The sequence below is a fragment of the Talpa europaea genome (assembly GCF_964194135.1).
Source record: "Talpa europaea genome assembly, chromosome: 6".
In the NCBI taxonomy this organism is placed as follows: domain Eukaryota; kingdom Metazoa; phylum Chordata; class Mammalia; order Eulipotyphla; family Talpidae; genus Talpa; species Talpa europaea.
Genome location: NC_140072.1, coordinates 129,761,219 through 129,783,436, shown reverse-complemented (window position 1 = coordinate 129,783,436; position 22,218 = coordinate 129,761,219). Strand labels below are relative to the sequence as shown.

The following is a 22,218-nucleotide window of genomic DNA, read 5'->3' as shown; positions in this document are numbered from 1 at the left end:
AATGTAAACGAGATGGCAGGAACCCAGCAGCCATCTCTGGCCAGGAGGTAGAAGCTGCAGGGCAAGGAGAGGACCTGCTTTCTGGAGACTTCAGGCAGCAGAGCGATACCACACCAGTTTGCCTTTTAAGTGAGAGAGCAAGAGCTTCGATCTCAGTGAAGTCACTGTTGAGTTTCTTTGTTAAAGGAGCCAAAGGGAATCCCTTCCAAAAGACTGTATTTTTTAACCATCTATGCTCAACTCCTTGCAAGGACTGGCTGACATTCTTCTGTATATTAATACTATCTCTGCTCAGATTTTGAAATAAGTCCTTATATTACAGACTTCTGATCAAATTATATACGACAAACTTATGTCCTTTAGGTACTAAGAAACACATTTTTATAATTTTTCAATATCATACATGATATTCTTAACAGTTGGCCAACACTGACTGCTAATGTCATCAATTACTAGAAGTATCCAAATCATTATATCTCTAGTTGCCAAAGGGAGGCTGCCAAGAAAAATTTGAAGTAGAGAGAAAAGATAATATTGTCTCTTAGTCACTAATAATAAATTAAACCTGCACAGATATACACACACACACACACACACACACACACACATACACACGAGGACACCTCAGCCCAAGCTGGTTATTGGGGCTGCCCAAGAAGGAAAGGAAAGTCTACTCGAGGGGTAAGAGTAAGGGATGGGGAACTCCCTGGGGAATTTTTGGTTTTTGAGGGGGGGTGGTTCATTCTGAGCTTTGAACACTAACAAATCTGGAGTTGATTTGGTTTGGGATCTTAAGGCTGCTGACCTCCCACGGAGCCCTCAGCCCAGAGGACTTCTGCTTGCACCCTTCACTCAGTGTAGGGGTGCGCAATCAATTCTTGGAGAGAAAACTGTGTCCCCATATCTCCATTTCCATCAACACAGGACCCCGGGATATGACAAGCATGTTTCTTAGAATGAAACAATATGAGGGAAGAAAGCCGTGTGGTTCTTTTTAATTTGCTCAGCACTGGCCTCAGGCTAACACAAAGAGATGGTTTCTACTCTGAAAATCATGATATCTGGTCTCAAGTGCAGCCCATACGTCACACCTGCAGCAGCAAGGCTGTGGAAGCCTTTTGATAGAAATCCCGAGGTGCCAAGGAACCGTGTGAAGTTAGCTGAGGCTGCCTCCAGGACTCAGCCAGGCACGCACACCCTGACAAAGATTGTCAAGTGAATTTAAAAGAAATGATCTGATTGCTTTCTTCCTTGTTTTGATTTTCCGTATGATAAAGCACTGGGTTGTTATTGCGTGCTCATGTGCGTGTGCGCATTGCATGTATGTGTGTTTCACGGTGGCAGGCATGCACTGTAGGCAGAACATTAGATCCTCACTGGAACCTGAAGACTGAATGAAAGCTGCTCCTTAACCTCAGCCGCCATGCTCCTTCTCTCCCTACCTCGGGAATAAATCTTCAGAAAAGGAAACACTAGTATTTTTGGGATCCTCATCTCTATCAACTAATTGACTTGACCTGGTAAAGTCATCCTTCTAAGTGGCTCTAAAGTCCCACTGCTTAAAAAGTCAGCAGTGTCTTGGCTTGTTGATGGGCTGATGATGTGGACAGGACTGCCCTGGGTCACTGCTGGCTTGGGGCTGTCCCAGTTGTGTCAGGGGTTACGGATCAACCCCTCTGGGCAATAACTGCTGTCTTCCTGCATGATTGGCGGGAGGCTTTTACCCAGTATGGAGAACACGACGGACTGAAAAGAGCTCCACAGGCAGATGGAAGCTGCTGATTGTCTGATGGTTTCACTTTTCTCATCTATGAAACTGGGAAGGGTCATATCTACCTTGAAAAGGGCCTTCCACATGCCAGGCACCAGCGAAATCTCCCATAACACCTTCTGGCATGTGGCAGATGAAACCTGTGCCAGTAAGACCAGCACTAAGGTGCTTCTCCAGATCTAGGATGGAGACACAGGGCAGGCACCTCCATGTAGGCGGCTCCTGCATGAATCTGGGGCCGATTCTCTCAGCCCCAGCGAGGGTATTCCAGAAGCTGAGATGTGGCTTATGTAAAGCTGGCTTAAACATCAAACATGTCGGATATCAATGCAATAGGCTTTTCAATCTGATTTAGGGGTTTTTCTCATTTTGCTCAATCCTTCCTTAAAGGGATTGATTCAATCAATCTGTTGTGAAACTTTCTACTCACTCTGATCCTCCCGCTGAATACTAGGCAAGGGACTCCCGTTCCTTCTTCCTGACTTCTCTCCTGATTATCTGAAAACCTGGTTTTCTGGTAGCTGCACTGGAGAATGGTGAAAAAATAAGCAGCATTGACACGATGCAGTGCATGTTTTGGTCGAGTTTTCTGCACTCTAGCCTGATTGACTGGCTGCAGCCACCGTAAACACCAGGGAAAGGCCAGGTGGAGAGAAATTAAACTCTAGCAGGAGAGAGTCAAGATATTGGGAAACTGAGTCTCTCTAAACTCCTGGGAGAGCTGTCCCAGCGAGTTCCATGTCTCCTGACCTAAACCAGAGTTATTTGTTTAGGGACCTCGAATATATTTTGCAGACATGCTAGGGAAGCTCCTATTCTTCTGGTCAAATTCTTCCTAAATGCCTTTTCTTCTGTGATCACAACATTTCAAAACTGATGATTATATATCAAAGAAGAGAACTGTTTCCAAAAGGTAAAACTCTAAGGTTCCTTTACAAAAGAAGGTTCTGTAGCAGGTTTGGGAATGTTAGACAGTGTTTACCTCCTGCTTTTCACCTCTTAATTTGTCATTCATTCCTTGCATTGAAAATAACAAGTGGTAAAACGTGCCCTCCGAGGCATAAGTTAACAAGCAAGATTTCCCCAAATGCCCTCACCAAAGTTCATTTCTCAGGAGCCTCAGGCTTAAATCTGCTTGTCTTAAATCTGCTTGCTGTTCCCTGAAAGATAGTGATGAGGGGAGCAGAGCTCAGGGCTAGATGCAGGGGCTTTGCCAGATGACAACCTGTACTGATGGGCAATAGTCAAGTGATTTTGCTTAAAAACATCCTCAACACAAAACACGTTACTCGTGATTTAAACCACATTCAAATACGGTTCAAAGGGGAGAACCAATAGCTAAGTGAGGGTTAATATGAAACCTCAGCCAAGGCTGAAAGGCCTCTGTCTCTCTTTAAATGACATGCCACCATTACAGAGACAGTATGAAGCAGACCAGCTCCAGCTGAGCAACCAAGCCATAGTGTGCTTTCCACGTGTGCCTCTGCGGGGTCCAGGCGCCCCAGCATAACCTAGGCTGCTGTGAGATCCCAAGGACTCCTTTCTGGGTGCTTCTTTCCTGGACCGTGTAAACTGGTCTATATTGGGTGCACTCCTAGTCTACTTAATATCACCGAGTGAAAATACCAGGAGGAAAGGAGCGAGATGGATCATCTCCAGCTGGATAAATATGACGGCAAAGAGAAAGCAGGTGTCTAAATCCAGCCATATACACCAAGGCATCCTCAGAAGGGTCCAACGTTCTCCAAGGTCACAGGTGTGCCTGTCCAGCCGCCCCCCTGGAGGGAGGCAAGGCCAGGGGGTCACCATCTCACCACCTGGCTGTTGTAGTCCTCAGTGACTGCTCCCTCTGGGCTCCCGTCCTCCTTGGGCCACTGGTGGCCCCGCTGTTCCCTCTGCAGCCTCCGCTCCTCCCGCCTCTTCTGCCGGTCCCTCTGGTGCTCCACCTGCTTGGTGTGGTGGTAGCGCTGCTGGAAGAGGTCCTTCGCATACTCATACAGCTGCATGTCCAGAAAGTTCAGTTCCTCGATGCGTTGGCGGGCGCCCTCGTTGATCTCCACGTTGGAAGCCCGTGTGATATTGAACTGTGTGAAGGGGGAGATGAACTTGAGGTTGAATGTCCTCTCGAAGAGAAACTGTGTCTTCCTCTGGAATTCCGTGAGCCCGAAGAAGGCCATGTTCTTCAGATTGTTTTTCGCGCTCTGCAACAAGATGGTGTTCCGTTCACTCTCATTCATGAAAGTCAGGTTGTAGCAGCCCACCAGGCTGAGGTCCGCCAGCATGCGCACCTGGCGGTTGTTGGCCAGGTTGTAGGCGCAGTCCATGAACTCCCGCAAGCTGACCCCAGACCAGTCGTCCCCGGGGTAGCAGGTGGGCAGCTCATCGGGTGTGGGGCTTCTCCCATCGCACATGTGGAGGGAGGTTTTCCACGTGGCCCCCCTCTGGACGTGTTTCCACTCGCTCAGGTATCGTGACACTGGATCCCGCAACATTGTGATATAGTAGAAATTCCTGGAAGAAACGAGAGGAAGAGCGTCAGTCATTGACGGCTGTGACCTGGGTGTTGAGCCCCTGCGGTGCTTACATCAGCATTAAGTCCGCTGGCTCTTCTGCCAAATGTTCTCCTGAGAGTGTCTGCCTGCATTTGCCCACAGGCATGTAAGCGCACAGGGACTGGTTTTCAATACTAAGTTTGTTGAATTGTTTTGCCTTTTTCCAGTGGGAGGAGGAATAAGGCTTGGAGAATAGATCATTCATTCATGCAGCAATGATTCACTAATAAATGCCTCCTGACAATGACATTGACCTTTCAGAGAACTTGCCCTGATTTTGTTTGAAGTTATTACGCATCTGGGGGCCTCCCGGATGGCACAGGGGGTTAAGCACCGCACTATGAAGCAATCCGCAGTCTCTGCAGCACGAGTTTGATCCGCGGCCAGCCAGGGAGCTACCCACATGGGGAGGCAGACCTCTCCTGTCTCACCCGCCACTCCCCTCAGCAGTGTATCTCAGTGGATCAGCCTGTTCTGTTCCCCACTCTGTCTCTGGTGAATCCTCTCACCCTCCCCATCTCTGGCCTGTGCCCCAGCTCTTGTATGCATAAATAAATAAACCTTTAAAAAATAAAAAAAAAGTTATTACACATCTGATATTTTATTTGACTTTCACAGCAAATCTTGGTAGTAGACGTGGCTCTATTTGATAGGGAAGCTACAGAAGTAGCAATTTAGCCAAGGTTGTGTGACTAGAAAGGGCAAAGCTGGCGCTGATATGCCTAAATATTTTCTCTTTACACTACTGTTCTGGGGAAGAGGTAGATGAGTTAGGAAGGATGTGCTGTGTGTGGAGATTGATATTTACTGAGTACCTACTCTGTGCTCAGAACTGTGCTAGGTGCTATATGGATACCAGCACAGATAATCCTCAAACAATTTAGTACAATGAGCTTCATTGTTGTTTTCCTCTAGAAAGGCTGAGAACATAGAGACTGTGAAAAACATAGACCAAGATCTTAGAGCAAGGTAAATCTTGAACTGCAATTCAATCTGGACCTACTTGACTTTGTACTTTGCTGTCCACATGGGTATTTTAAAAACAAAAATTAATATGTATTGAGTGCATATCAATTGTCAGGTGCTTTGGTTATAGTCACAGATCTTATCTCACATAATGACATTTAATGGAACGATGAGAAGAAATATAAATTATAAATGGCTGGCTTCAGAATGATCGGATAAAGATCAGGGTGCATCTGGTTGAAAAAGGGCAAGAGAAGCATAAAGAGGCAAAAGTCATTATAACACGTTATAAAAGTCGACAGGTAAGTACACATGAGTAGGTATTAAGAGAAAGCAAATACTGACTCAAAATAAGGAAAGACCTTCTCAGAATTTCAGCAACTTACAAATGGAGTAGGTTGCCTTCTCCCTGTCATCAGGGGGTCCCTTTGTCACAGAACCAGTACCAGGACCCTACTCAGCAGCAGGCTGCACACAAGACTTCCAAGCTGGCTTCAGTTCTAAGATCTTTGGTCTTTTGTCTTTCCACAGAAGCTAGTCTAGTTAGTCTAGTTTTACCCCAATTCTGTCCTTGTTTCATTGAGGGGAGCCAGCTTCAGAAATATAGGGTCAGTTCTGTTTACTGAGAGTTCCCCTGGACAGACAAACTTGATTCTGAAAAGTTCTGAAGAGATCATCAAACTTCCTATCCTGCAGAATCAGCTCAGTGCTGCAGAGAGCCTGGCACCACGGCTGGTGCCCCGTAAGTCTGAATATGACTAAGCTGGGTAAAAAGGACTTTTGCCCTCCACCGGGCATCTAGACAGCAGATTTTTGCTTGATTCAATTTAGTGTCTGGCTTTCATAGAAAGCTGACACCAAAACAACCACCCATGGATAGAAGGATGGACAGACGGATAGATGGATGGTTGGATGGAATAGAGATGGAAGGAATGAAGGAAATCTGTTGAGGAATTAATTTATTACATCATGTCATATTTTGTCAAATGTTTGTTTTAGTAAAGGAAGCAGATGTAGGTGTCACTTCCTTGAATCAAATCTATATTTTGTTAGGACATATATTTGCATTTAAATGATAGTAAAAAAAAATAAAAATGGGCCTCCCCTGGTGGCACAGCGGTTGAGCGCTGGGTTGCAAAGCTGCCCGCAGCCTCTGCAGCGCCGGCTGGATCCCCGGCCACAGGCGAGGATCCCACATGGCGCGCAGACCTCTCCTGTCGCGCCCACTGCTCCACTCAGCAGTGTATTTCGTCAGTCTGCCTGTTCTGCTCCCTGCTCTGACTCTGGTGAATTCTCCCAATCTCCCGTGCTTTGGACTATACCCAGTGCTTGTATGAATAAATAAATAAATCTCTCTAAAAAAAAAAAGTCCCTTTGCAAAGAAAAAACAAAAAACAAAAATATTTTCTCCAAAACAAAAACAAAAACAAATGATAGTGTCTCTCGCTTTATATTTCAATCACAGAGGATCTTAACTCAGTATTTCTGCATCTCCATTGCTTGTTGCAGATGGAGGCTATTGTGTCAAGTTGTAGAGAAGATCTCCTCTCTCCCCACACCTCAAAAGTCAGCTTTGGTGAGGACATGTTCTCATTGCTTGAGAAGGGATGGTCAAGAGAGAAGAGGGAAAGCAAGACTAGGTCACATTAGGAGAGTGTGTGTGAACCAAGTGTCAGTGCAGAGAGGGAGTGGCTCACTGGGGGCGTTAGACCCACGGAAAAGAACACAGTCCAGGCCCTGGAGGGAACTTGCCCTGGGGAGGAGATGAACACCACCAACCTATTAGGGAGGAGTGAAATGCTGAAGGCCTGCATGATCCACCCTTCTTGGAGATGCTTCCTTCATTCCAGTCTGACTGATTTCTGCCTATACTATTTAAGAAAAAAGTACTTTTTTCAAGATGGGGGCAGAAGCTTTCTAATTTTGTTTCAAATTGCAATGTTAACACTTTTATTTATAAAAATCCACTGAAACACTTGAGTGCCAAATGCCTCCCTGTGGAGCACAGCCCAAGCCCAGCGATGTTGTCAGCTTCCCGTGTGTCAGGCCTGGCGCTGCTCACAGGCAGCCCGTTCTGGTGACCCCGCCAGGTGTGCTCACAGTCTTACTTCTTTCACTTATTGGTGTAAACACTTAAGATACTGAGCGATGAAATAAACTGCCAAGGTCACACTTGTGGGAAGTTACTGAACTTGGATTTAGCTCAAGTTTGGCTGCCTTCAAGAAAACTTTCAGGCATTGTATTATGAAGAGTGAAAGCTCTTAATTAATGCATTAAACACAACCATCTATACCTGTCTACTTGATCACACTAAACTGAATAAAATATATATCCCGAGCCAAAAAAAAAAAAAAGAAAAAAGAAAAAAGAAAAGACTTTAACGGTGCAATGATTTTTTTTTTTTAAATGAATCAATGAAGTATATTTATAATTATTCACTTACTGTGTTATGTTGACTATCTAGCCAGATAGTTCTGAAATGTGCTAATGCAATTTCAAAGTCTTAAGTAATACTCAATTCCCTTTAGAGGGGACGAGGAATTTACTGAAACTACTGCAGACAGGCCAGCCCAAGTCCTTGCTTTGCCAATCACCATTTTACATTACTCTGTTGTCTTTTGCTGTGACAGTATGACAATTCCATCAGCGGAAGAAAATTTTCCAAAAGGTCAGCGGGGAATGCAAAAAAAGACTGACACAGCTTCTGGGCTCCGTAAGAAAATGTTGACAATAAAGTTTTGCTCACAGCAGATATTTCTATGGCCTTATTAATCCTGCTTTTGTTAATGTTGCTCTTGTTACTTTTTCATTTTTCTAAGCAGAGACTGATTTTTATTTCACAAAACAATTGTCTAATGAATATATATATATAAACACAATGATGATGATGTCATTTGGTTGGTATAAAGAATCCAAACATATCAGGATGAAAGAATTAATATCAGAGGGGTATTTGCATTGGATTAACTGAGATCACAAATGGAAAATTCTGAATTCTCCTATTAATTGTACAAGACAGAAAACACACAAAAGGAGTTCAACAAAAAAGATGACGGCAATCAATCAATAAAGCTCAACTTCCATTTATGTGTCTCAGACATCATCAAGATTTATAGAACAATCATAAAAGTTGGAGGATTTTAGGGCTGGAAATTGCACTGGTTTGTGACATTAGAGGTTTAACTGGAACGTGCTGCTGGAATGCGGGGCCCTTGGGTCTCACTGGGGGACACTGGCCACAGACGGCCTGCTGACCGTGTTCCCCTGGAAATTTACATGGTCTCAAAGCTGGCTGAAACTGGCTGAGCCTTGAAAAGTTCTTGTTTTCAAATTTAACTTTATTCAATTTAAGATTGCATTTAACAATGATTAACCAAATTTCAGGGTGATGCCTACATGAGTGAATTAAGTCCTAACTGTCTCTAAGTTCTCCCCAATAGGTAAGAAGTCTATTTATAAATGAAGGTACCCTGACATCAACTGATAAAAATATACTAATGGAACACTGATAATGATGAAGTTCAAAGTTGTCCCATGGCATGTTGTAGAATGGAGTAGTTAATAGCACTTGGGTATTACTTCACTCAGACATATTCTCATGTATGTTTATTTCAATCCTGCTAAGTAGAATATTTTCTAATAGTAAAATACAATAGGTTTGATGAACATCCAGCTATTTTCCTTCAGGAAAATAACATATGAAATGTGATTAATTAAATCATTTTTGCCATCCCTATTTTTTAAATCTACTTTCATTTGCTTCTGTACTTTGAAATGGAAACATGCGAAAACTGTTGATGAAAGGATGTCTACCTCCAGAATGATGTCTATACATCCACACACACTTTTCACAAACTTTGTTGTAGTTTCATAAATCTGTTCTCCACTCCCAAGCAATGGAATCTTACTTTCTCCTGCCCCCTTGATCCTGATTCGGTTTTTAAGGGAAAATACTTAAAGGATTCACTATGACTGAAATCTACAATTTTCTTTTTTAGGCCTTACTTGTTAAGCAACATGATGGAAAGTGAAGCAAAGATAAGGAGAAAGGACAAGCTGGTGCCCCACAGAAGCTATTGTGGTCACAATGCAAAGACCTTCATGGGCTCCTGGTCTTTTTTAACTCAATCTCTTAAAATGAGACCGAGTATCTCCTGTCTACTGCTTTGTCCTGGTAGTTACATACTTGCCCTTGTAGTTAACCTGCTCTCCCCAGACTTTGGAAATATAAACAAGTAAATATTATTTCCCGGTACCCCCTAGATGTGTTTGTTAATTCTCCAAGCATTAGTGGGGCTCTCTGTATCTGCCAAGCACTAGGAAGAGTCATGGGGGAGTCAGTGATGATTAAGACATATTCCTCTAGGGGATCTCAGGCATCTGATGATTTTGGTAAAGTGAACGAAATGCTAACTACCAAGTTAAGGGGCTGTTCTGTCAATCTGCCTGTACGACAACACTTCCTAAGACAGATAACTTTGTTTGTCTGGGTGACAGCGCACTGTCAGCAGGGTTTCCATTTGCCACTGACTTCATTGAGAGCTTGGGCGAATTCATTTAAGAATGTCTGTAAAGCAATTGCAGCTCTTTAGAAATGTCATTCTTGTGGCCCCAGGGTAATGATGGCAAATACCTATGTACTCAGGAAGATTAGGGAGCAGGTTGCCTTGGTTAGTTCAATGATCACTTCAACAGATAATTATCATATGGGCTATCACGGTTTATTAAAGTTCAGAGGCACAGGACACACTTTTCCATGGCTGTTTTACAACTGTCAGGTCTCTTGTGCTGTTATAAGGTAACATATTAAAAATTCTAAATACACACAGAGGCATTGCATTTGTCCTTACTCTTTGCCTATTTCTATACTATTTTGCATCCTGCTTGTCTGTCTGGCCCAGCTCAAGTCTCATATCCATCTTTCCTGAATTTTCCTCTAACAATATATTTATTTATTTATTTATTTATTTAGTTATTTAGTTATTTCCGCATCACTTACCACATGTTGAGCTGACATGAGAAAGGCCTGGTCACATTTTTCCTATAAGTTTCTTTTTAATAACCAGTTAACCTTAGGCTTCGAGACCCCTCAGCACCTAATACAAAATTGTCCTGCTCACAGAGGACATTGAATAAGTGATGCAGTGTAAAAGAAGCAATTGTCATATGAGAGAAATATATCTTAGTGACTAACGTTAACATTGTCGTTGACAAATATACCTTTCTCTCCTCTCCTAAGAAGGAGTGGAGAAGTACAGTAGGGTCAGGAAGGGGCCCAACCAGGAAAATCCAGGACAGTCAGGACGGAGCCTGTGATATCATAGTGGGGAAACATCCTTTCAAAAGGGTTTGTTTATTTGATACTTAATGAGCATCTGGAATATCAAATTAGAGTCTAAACATTTGTGGAACCAAATCCCACTTATCCACACTACAGCTCTATCAGAGCTGACATCTGGGTCGGAAAATACAAAGTCCCTCCTCCAATTATATCCCATGCCTGTCCTCACAGACACAGCCTTCTGAGAGGCAGCTTTCTGCAACCTCGAGGCGTCAGCTAGCTATAATTATGGAAACCACACATGATACGCAACCAACCCAACAGGAGCATGAAATAAGAGGCTTCCGGAGGGTTCTCAATGATCGGTCGCTCTCCACTTCTCTAGAGGGAGAGGTAGTATTTATCAATAAGACGCAATTTTAAATCCTGTCACGTTGCTGTTTTATATTGACAAGGAATCTCTGAGCTTCAAATTCACTAAAATGCCATGATTTTCGGCTGGTTGTCATCTTTGCTTTCACTTTCCCCCAAGTGGCTGCTGCAAGAATAAATTTCAGGGAATGCATGTTCCAGGAGCTTGTTGTTGCTATCTTACCGAGTACAGTTCCTCCCTGTACAGTTGCAAATGTGCCAGGGAGGGTCCTGTTCTCATGCATTATTCAGGGACTTCTGTGATTATTTGGTTCAGAGGCACCCTGAGCCAAAGAGGCTTTGTGCTGCGTCTCTGGGGTTTGGGCATGAGGACATCTCAGGTTCTCTGCTCTGCAGATCTGTAGTTTATGCATGTGAGCATCCGCCTGGAGCCTGGAGCCGCCCCAGAGTGAGATAAGGCCCAATTCAGTCTCACTCGCAGCTCTAATCCCAGTCGGGCAGAGCAGAACACCAGATAGTACACTCCGATTGCGTTATCAGGCCCTTCGTGTGCAGCTGGGCTCCCTTCTTAGCTAATTTTTCTGGCACTGCTTTTAGGGAATGTGAGAATTACACAGGATGGGAGCCACGAGGTGTCTTAGCTGCAATTGTTTTGTCCTAGCCAATTTGGAAAGGAAAAGAAGTAAGTCAGAATACATAAGAACAAGACACAGATTCCAATATTTAGGTCTATTTCTGACAGTTTTGATACAGATCTTTCTAAAACATCACAAAGAACCAAAAAGAAAAAAAAAAATAAAAGAGAGCTCTGTCCAAATTTTGCCATGTTCTTGGAGAAAAGATTTTTTGTTTTGGTTAGGATTTTCCTAGATTCTAGACTGGGCAATTATTTTAGCATATTAAATGTAATGCCTGAGAGATGCCCATGTGATTTCATTCCTTGCCACTTCTCAGAGAAAGGGTCTGGGAGGTCATCCCCTAGGCAATGGCTAAGGACCAATCTAACTTAACATATGGGAAGTTCCATGTGAACTAAAAATTGATATGAATAACACTATCAGCAATGGCTAACATTATTGCAATGTACTGAAATTTACTGAGTATATACTATTTCCATGTCTAGATCCACTGCTGAACTTGTGTTGGCCAACTGATACATCAAAACAACCCTTTGAGTCTGGACACAGGCTTTTAGCTGATACCCATAATTTCACAGGGATGAGAGTTCTGACAATCTCTTCCATCATCTTTGAAGTGATAGAATGTCTTAGAGATGCAGTTTGTGACTTCCTGCTACAATGGTCCAGGCTTTGCTGATCTCAATGTTCTAGAAGCACAGTGATTACTTCACAGTGAGACATACTTGTTTAGCTGGAGGGGAGGCAGGAAGTGGGGGTGAGGTGGCCCGTGGAGGGCCGTGGGAGCACGGGGAAGCAAGGAGGGCCAAGGGCATCTTTTTCACCCCCAACCACTGGTGTGTCTGGATCCAGAGCATCAGAAGATATTTACAACTTAGAAGACATCATGAAAACAATTTTTCTGAGCTCAGTACAAAACCGCATAGCAAATGTGTACTTGAGGAAGGGGTATTAGCGACAAGGAGGAATTACTGCAGTTGCAAGGAATCTAGAAGCCAAAAGCTGTAGTAATCTCAGGATAAGAAAGGATGGTGAGAAATAGCTATGCAAAAGAATTCAGATAAAGCCCAAGTTCATGCAAGGCGATAATTCTCTTGTCTTGCAACACACACTTAGAAATGTGTTCAAAGGTTGTAGGATCTTGAGGTTGGTAGTTCCAAGGCCTTTATTCAAGAAGAGAAGATTCAAGGAAACTACAAGTCAAGCTCTGCTCATTTGGCCAGTGTATGGTTGTAATGGCCAAATTTCAAGCACACTGGAAACTCACTGAAGGTGCAGTGTTGGGAGTGGGGGTGGGGTTGAATTTAGAAAGATCCGTGTCCAAATTTCAGGTCTTCCTCATGTTACATATGACCTGTTTAGCTCATACAACTTCTGGAAGCTTACTTGCCACATCTAAATAGCCATGTATAGAGGCTTACATCATAGGATGGTGGGAATCATTGAATAAAACAATGATGGTAAATGATTCTGCAGTAGCTGAAACATAGCTGCCTCTCAACGTAAGGGCACACTCTCCATTTCAGCAACCTCCCTGCCTCCCTGCATGTAAGAGTCTCAGAAACGACTTCAGTACAGTGAAATAGAATAAAATTTTAAATCTTAAACAATATTTTAAATATAAAAGTCAAGAATGTTTGTATATTTACATAACATGCTGATATTTTTCAAAACACCTTCCTTATCTCTTATTTCATTTTATCCTCTCCACAAAATTCTATCAGAGGTGAAATTTTACAAATGTGGAAACATGCTTAGTGATATAAAAGAACATTCTTGGGGTGAAACAACTACTGTTCTCATTTATCTGATGATTTAAAAATATCCACTGATTATGTATTTCATGCCGAATACTATGCTGGGTTCGTGGGCTACAATGGTGCATTAGACAGAACCCGACCTCAGGAGCTGACCTGAAAATGTTCATCTTTTGATGACCCCACATGTCCTATTTTGCGCTAATGTAGTAAAGAGTTATAAAGAAATTATTATTCTACAGTTTGGAGGTTTCACTGATTCTGTATATTGGTTCTTTTTTTTCCCCTTTAGAACTTGCTGAAAAGGGGACCCAGAAGAACTAGTTAGAAATGCCAGCTGGATAGGCCTCCCTGGTGGTGCAATGGGTTAAGACGCAGCAATACGAAGCTATTCACAGCCACTGCAGCATGAGTTCGATCCCTGGCCAGGGAGCTGACCCACATGGTGCAGCAGACCTCTCCTGGCTTGCCTGTTGCTCCTCTCAGCAGTGTACTTCAGTCAATCTGCCTGTTCTGTTCCCTACTCTGTCTCTGGTGAATCCCTTCACACCCCCACACCTCTGGCCTGTACCCCAGTTCTTGTATGCATAAATAAATAAATCTTTAAAGCACACACACACAAAAGAAATGCCAGATGGATATACTTTGGGTAATATTTAAAATTTTGTATGTGTGTGGGAGGGGTGGGGATCATTCTGAAATAATAAGCTCTTATTCCTCAGGAGGTAGAGCTGTGGACTTCAATCTGGAGGCCCATTATTTCTGGTGATCTCTTTTTTCTAATGCCAATAGCCATTGGTGATCATTCATTAGAAGACTGCAAAAATGTGATATTCTAATTCAATCAATTCCTCATTTATTAGCTCAATGCTTCTGTTAAGAGAAACTTCCTTATCAGCAATTTGATACCCTGGGGTGTAGTTCAGACAGGAAAGAGATGAATGTTGACTCATTTACTAGTTTTCAGAACTACAGGTTATCTCCTTAGAATTCCTCAAAAGGGCTTTTTGATCATGTGGCTTGTTTGTTCTTAAATCATTATGAATTCATGAATCTAAACATATTTCATGAATTCAGTACATGGCAGTCATAATCCTTATTGATGCTCAGTTTATCTAATTTTGGACAGTAGGGGTTTATTTAAGACAGACTAAATCCTTAAGATACATCCTTTGTAGCTTTTAATGCATAGTCTTATTTTTTCCGACTAATTTATTTTTTTCCATCATTGTTAATTATCGGACAGTGTTTGATTTCTCCCCTCAGGTGTGGTCCCCAGAGTGGCCCCACCATCATAACACCCGTGATCCATCTGCTCTGCCCCTTCTGCTCTTCCCGCCCCTATTTTGACTCCTCTCCTCTCCTCCCCTCCCCCTGCTGTAATTTTATGCATATTCTTAATGGATTTTGCACTTTTGCAAAAACAGTTCTATATTTAAAAAGACGTAGAAGGGAATTTTCTATAGTTATTAAAGGGCGCAGTGATTGCTGCCTGGTGTCTCATCCTGGCCAGCACTACCTGCGCACCAGTCTCCGTTTCACTCCCTGCCAGGCCAGATACCCCACTTAATTGCTTGTGCTAATTACACCTGTGCCCCCAGGGGCAACAGGCCAGACACCCCACTTAACCTTCCCGTGTTCTAGCTAGGTCCACACGACAGGGGCTTCTCTTTTGTTTTCCCTTCTCTTTCTTGTCTTAAGCTCACGTAGGTGGCCTTTTCCTCCATGGAAGGCACAACAGGCAGAGCTAGTGATTCACTTGTGACTAAATGCCTGTGACATCCCACAAATGACTCTAGAGGAAACCAAATGATGCCGGAAGTCACACAGAGCCCTAGTCAGGTTCTCTGCAAAATCCACTTATGAACGATAATAGCTTGAATTTCTTCCAGAAGCCGTGCTGACACATGGACACTCAGTGGGATGTTTCAGGTATGCTGGGCTCCCAAGCATAGCTGTAATTCTGCCTAATTAATAAAGCAATGACAGAAATTTAGAAAAATACACGCACGATAATTCAAATCTCCCAGAAAAAATCAATTCGTTCTGTGTAAACTTCGCTTTGGGTGCTGCCTTCATCTATTCAAGTGTGGAGCACAGTGACCTTAAGTTGCAAATATTTTTCTTGAGGCTTGACTGAAGCATCAGAGAGGTAATAGCTTTCAACATTCATTTCTTAGAGCTTTTAAAACACTGAAATGAGGACACTTCTTGCCCCACTTTCCTCTGCTATAGCTAAATCTGAGGAAATATCTAATCTGTTCCAAATAAAGGTAGCTGGGCTGCTAGAGGTGTGCTTGGTGCTATCAATACATGGATTACAATAAGGCGAGGCGTCCTTATGCAACGGAATGATTCAACTATAATCCCCTTGCTTTGTGACCTTCCCTAAATGTGCCTCCCCTGCTTTAATTACTTCTCTCGGTGCTAAGAATCTGAGTTTCATCCTAAAAAAAGTAGCCTGCTCTACCATTGACACTGCTACCATCTCTGAATCCTGCATTGAGATGATGTAACATAAGATGATACTAAACTAAAATGAAAAAAAAAATAAAACCTTTAAGCAAGCAAATGTAACTGAAAAGAGAAAAAAAATTTAAAAATCAGCAACAGAAAAACTAGCTGAAAAGCTTTTCATCTGCTTTGGGTTTAGATTTATTGTAACCACAAGGGGGCTCTCAAATCTTGCTCAACGGTCAGTAACTGCTGTGAGTTGCTTTTCTGGTAATTAATTTCCCCAAATCAATATTACCTATTCATGTACATTACGGAGACAAGCTGTAGACTTCTGACACGTTACACTCAAGTTAAGGAGAGAACTTCCTATGAACATTCCAGGGGCCCGCGGTGATTGTAAGTCAAAACCAAAATGAGACGCACCTGTGATTTCCTGTGTCTGCTCTAGCATAAAAATCCCAACGCTGCAAATTTCATCAAAGGTTAAAACTGAATCTGAAGCACAGTGTATACAGTGGAATACATTGACCTCCAGTGGATATTAAAGGCTATTTGCCTCCTTCTGCCACAACGTGTACCCCCAGAACAGCCACGGTGACTGGCACACACAAATTAACAGCCATCGACCCTTTCTCAGGCTGTGGGACATTGCTGGGACCATTAGTTCTAGAGGTTTCCAACTCATGCTGAGCACTTGATGGTGGTGATGGTGTTTACAGCCTGCACCCAAAAGGCTCTTGGAAGAAAGAGGGTATTTTAATTTTCACTTGATGGCAGAAGACCAGGTTGTTGCAGACTTGAGTGCAGTACGTGGCAGAGTGGGAGGTTTTGGCAAATCAGAACAGCTGCAAAGAGCTTTCTCCAAGCCTCCAGAAGAAGAAAGAAGACCACCTCGCACTCCAATTGCAGAGAAGACTTGGGAACAGAAGTGCTCCCCAAACTTTCTATCACATCAGTTAAAAAATCATAATTGTCTTGTACAAACTCAGAAAACTTGGGCAGGGAATGGCTTTGTGAGGGCTGCCTGTCCTTCGGTCGAATGGTAACACAGCCCCAGTGAGAGGGAAGGAGCACTCACCATTCTGCCAGGGACAGGGGTTCTTCCCTGGCATTGGGGGGATGTGGACCACACCCTTCTGGACAGCTGTCATTCCCAGAACTTGGCTCCACAAGGAGGGGTGCAGGAGAAGGCGGACACCTGCTCAGGCAGTGCGACTGTCCCTCCTGATCAGTTTCCACACATCCTGCTCCCACTTTCGGTCACTTCTTGGAATGAAGAATTATCAGGGACTAAGTCTGATCCAGGAAGGCCAATGATCAGCCTTAGACTCAGGCCAGCAAGGGATGCTGGAAAATCAAAGTTCTCCCTCCTGAAATCCTACATGGCTTGGCATACACGCCCAATACATTGACATAAATGCTGTGGATTGTTACCTAATGCTTTTTAGAATTATTGGTTCCCCGAATTTAATGCACGGTTTAAATGGCAGTAGTTCCTCTTCATTTGCCTAACCATTTATTTTTAGAATTCCAAAGGTGGCCTCCTAGGAAGCATCATTTCTTTCTGCTCTAATCCAGACTTCCACTTAAATCTTTCCTCGTCATCACTTGGAAAGTACTTTTGTATTTTCCTCCGTCTATTCCAGAATGCTTCCTCTCATGCCTGCACACTTCCTCTCTGGATGCTAACTTTTGTTTGGGACGTTTCTGGTTACATCCCTCTGGCCAGGACCTGAGACTGAAGCTGAGTTGGGATTGCAGACCTGACAGAGCGCTGCCCTCTGGGGCGGCACAGGACTGAGGCATACCCTCCCAGGAGGAGGCTCAAACGCTGAGCAGGTAGCAATACCCGGATCCTGAACAGATCCCAGGATATTTTGTTCTCAGACAAAGCGTATCTAGTGAGGTTTAAGTGTATACTTTTTGAAATACATTTTGAGCTGTGTGCTTAAAATAACTCAAGGTCATAAAGAGATGGAATTTCCCATCTCTAAGCAGAAGGAAATGTTATAGACTGAAAGCTGGGGTTCCCTACAATTCAGGTGTTGAAACCCTACCCTTTCATGCAATGATACTGGAGGGGGGACCTTTGGGAGGTACTAGGATACAATGAGGTCTCAAGGGTGGAGCCTCTGCAGTCATACTAATATCCTCAGGAGAAAAATAAACTAGAGCTCTCTCTTTGTCAAATAAGGATAAAATATGCCAGGATCTGCAAACCAGAAAGAGGTCCTCATAACACACTGAATCTGCAGGGACCCTAATCTTGAACTTCACAGCCTTCAGAATTCTGAGAAATAAAGTCCTGTTATTTAAGCCACCCAATATGTGATATCATGTTATAACAGTCTGAACTGACCATGACAGCAAAGTTCGATGCATATAGAAAATCAGGGTAACCACCCTTGTTCTCTCATTGAGCATCTGGGTGCAATAGCATTTGACCATGCTCTAACCTGCTCTCTAAATAATTCCATGTTGGGCAGGTGGTAGGGGGAGGTTTTGGAGGGAGACTCTTTCTCAAACTGGAACTCACCAGCCCAGCTGCTGGTCTCTACTGATCAACAAAAAACCCATAATTACCTACCAGGGAGAGGTGATATGGGATGGATCATGCTCCCCTCAAAAGATGTTGAAATCGTAATCCTAGGACCAGGGACTGTGACCTCTTTGGCAGCATTTTGTAGATGGGTTAAAATGAGGTCATCAGGGTGGGTCCTAACCCAGTCTGGCTGGTGTTATTAAAGGGGGCAGGCGTTTGGACAGAGGCAATGTGAAAAGGGAAGACACTGGGGAGACACAGCGAGAAGGGGAGCATTACAAACCGGGGGCATTTGAGGTCCCAGCAGCTAAGAGGGAAGCTGGTGACAGATCTTCTCTCAAGTCTTAGGAGCAAGGCCCTGCCAACACCTCCTTTTTGAACTTCTAACCTTCAGAACTGTGAGACAATCCTTTTCTGTTGTCTAAGAAAAGCAGCCAGCTTGTGGAGATTTTGCCTCAGCCATCCTGGGAAACTAATGCAACGGAGATATTTATTGGAGCAACAGATGAATGTAAGCAAAGGAAACCCACACTAGCCACTCACATTAGTAAGCCTGGATTTATCGATAAACATGAGTGGATAATTAAGGATTGCTGAACACTTGAGGAAAAAATAATTGCACAGAATAACTGCATTTCTCTGGAAAAAATAGGTGATTTAAGAAACAGGAGATCTTTTAAAACATTATTATGACTAAACTAACTTATTGAATCTTTAGAAAAAACAGGAAAGAGTTATTAGAAATTAATTTACACTCATATAATATGTCAGGACTGAAAAAAATCAATAGGTGGGATTGACGATAGGATCCAGGAAAGTGGCCAGATGTGATGGGGAGGGAGCAGATATAGAAAGTATGAGAAATTAAATGAAGACACAAAGAAATGGAGGCTACAGATCTTATGCCCATCTTAATAAAAGGGGATTTTTAAAAAAGATTTATTTATTTATACAAGAACTGGAGCACAGGCCAGAGGCGCAGGAGGGTGAGAGAATTCATTAGAGACCGAGTAGGGATCAGAACAGGCAGATCTACTGAAATACACTGATGAGGGGAGCAGCAGACGAGTCAGGAGAGGTCTGCCGTGCCATGTGGGTAGCCCCCTGGCCGGCCGGGAATCAAACCTGCACTGCAGAAGCTGTGAACAGCTTCACAGCCCTGTGCTCAACCTGCTGAGCCACCAGGGAGGCCCAAAAGGGGATTCTTAATATGGAGTAAAGGAACTGAAGTAGGGAGTAAAGTAAATGAAACCACAGGGGAAAAAACAGTGAAAGTAAACACAGACTATTCTCTAAGACTGAAAAAAAAAAAAAAAAAACATGAACATTCAAGTTGAGCATGTGGTGTGAATGAAATTTTAGAACTCCCAAGATAAAGAGAAGATCCTAGAAACTTCTGGAGAGGAGGGACCTAAAAAAGAATTTGGGCAACATGGAATACAAATCCAATTGCCAAGCATTTTCTTATTAGAGCTGTGAAATGTTGGATCTGTGACTTCAAACTGCTGAGGGAAAATGATTGTACATATTGAATTTTCTACCTTGTCAAATTATCAATCAAGGTGGTGGGTAAAATAAAACGTACCGATATACTCACAACATTTACCTCCTCTCCACACTCTGTGGAAAGAGAACGTTGTATGCAGGAAAACATCCCAAGATCAGTAAAAAGGAATCTATGAAAAAGAAGTGGGCCTGTGAGCCTGGAATGAAAGGTGGCGAGGGGGGGAGTCCGGAGATCCAAGAAGAAAACTGGAAGACTGACTCCCTCTCAACACATCCCAGAGTCCATTGACTGAATATTTTAGCTCATAATGATGGGAGAAGCATGATATTCTCCACTCTGTAAGATAAAACCAATTAGCAAGTCTAAGAAAAATAAAAATTGAAAGCCACAAGTAGATGTGAAACAAACCAAAATGTTGCAGCAACAATTTGAGGACATGATGGACCCATGAAAGGAGAATCCATTTGATTTTTTTTTTTGGGGGGATGGTTTTGAGGAAACTGCACATATTTTTGTGTATGTGTGTGAATCCATTCACACCATTTGGGAATGTTCACATGATCCTATTATGCGTGCTGCTTATTGGTTCTTTTATTTTTTCCTTTTTAAAATCATCCTCTGGGGGCCTCCCTGGTGGCACAGGGGTTAAAGTATCAGTGCTATCAAGCTATCACCAGCTACTGTGGTGTGAGTTTGATCCCCAGCCAGGGAGCTGACGCACATGGCGCAGCAGACCTCTCCTGTCTCGCCCGCTGCTCCCCTCAGTAGTGGATTTCAGTGGATCTGCCTGTTCTGCTCCCCACTCTGTCTCTGGTGAATCCTCTCACCGCCCCCCCCCCACCACCACCCGACACCTCTGGCCTACACCCCAGTTCTTGTGTGCATAAATTAAAAAAATCTTAAAAATATCAAAACAAGAGCAGAAGCTTATGTTATATTGAAGCCAGGATGTCAGTGATCACTTGTGCCTTCCAGAATGAAGGGATGACCAGCAGATAGAGAGCAAAGGAAACCAAGGAGAAAGAACTAAATGTGCTTTCATTTTTCTATTTTGCAAGTGGAGCATTCATCTCTGGGTGATTACGAATCACCACTTTATTCATTGAATAATAAATTAAGAGCAGAAGCGGCAATTTAGTAAAGAGACTTTGGTCCAGGGGTCGCGTTCCTTTCTGGACAGTGAGGACATTGCTGAGAGAGTGGGTGGACAGAGTATAGCCTTCTCAAGAAGAAGATGCCACCAACGCTTTTTACCAGCCTGGCATTCAGTACAAATGACATTTCAGGGAACAGATTCTCCTAGGGCTGGACAGAGAATTCATGCCATGCCATTTTTCAGTGTTTTGAACATTATCCTTCCTAGTTTTGCTTTTATTCCTTTCTTTAGATCCTAGGATGGCTTTGGGGTAGGTAAACTTGCACCCACACCCCTGTCATTCTGGAAGTAAATTGCAAAATTTGTCCTGATACTCAACTACCCTCAGAGCTCCGTGCCATGGGAGAAGTAACTAGAGAGCAGGCAGAGCTGGTCTTGAAGGGACATGACGAGAGAAGAGGACCAGAAGGAAGCAGGCTCTGTGAGTGGCTGAGTCCTCAGACTCAGCAGAAGAGGCTGACACCCCACACCTGATTCCATCAGGGGGGTCACAGAAACCATGGAACCTTCCAGCAAACCCACAGTCAAGTTTCAATATGGCTCCACTTGCCCATTACCAATGCTTAAGGTGTGTGTGTGTGTTTAAAATAAATGTATTTTTTTAATTGAGGTAACATTAGGGTGCCCCCCCCATAAGCTGGCAGCATCGTAATATACCCACGATTGTATTACCCACAGTCCACCACTATAGTCCATTATGTTTCCTTCCCCCTTTGGTTTTAAATATAGTGATTCCTCATATTCAGAAAGAGAAATGACACCATATGTGACACTGTGATTTGTAGTAATGAATGCACGAGTGGCACAGAGCTCCTAAAACTCTTGGAATTGCCTAAGCGATGAAACCATAAAGATATCTTTCGTTATATGAATGAGGTAACTTTTTTGGGAAGCAACTAAGGATGAGGGCTGATTGCCCAACCAGTCATGTGATTAGCAGGTTGGACCTTTTGGTCCTGTCCCCTCCCCCTCACATCTCCAGGGAGAGGGGCAGGGCAGGAGGTTGACTCAGTCACCAGTTCCCAATGATTCAATCAAACCTATGTAATGAAGGCGCCACAAAACCTAAAGGACTAGATTTAGGGAGATTCTGGGTTGGTGAACCCCTGGAGATTTGGGGGCAGTGGTTCTCCTGGAGAGGACATGGAAGATCCTGGCCCTCTTGCCTTCCATCTGACTGGTTCTGAGTTACATGCATCAGTGATAAACCAGAAACTA

At 43.3% G+C, this 22,218-nt stretch overlaps 1 protein-coding gene across 1 annotated transcript in view; it reads right to left on the bottom strand.

The window, feature by feature from the left end:
• Positions 1-3,573: 3,573 nt before the first annotated feature.
• HS6ST3 (heparan sulfate 6-O-sulfotransferase 3) overlaps positions 3,574-22,218 on the bottom strand; it is a gene marked incomplete at both ends in the record, with an annotated part of 589,865 nt that continues 571,220 nt past the window's right edge. The window contains one exon of the mRNA XM_084235634.1: positions 3,574-4,282. Within this exon, the coding sequence (XP_084091760.1) occupies positions 3,574-4,282 (709 nt within the window). The remainder of the gene's footprint in view (positions 4,283-22,218) is intronic.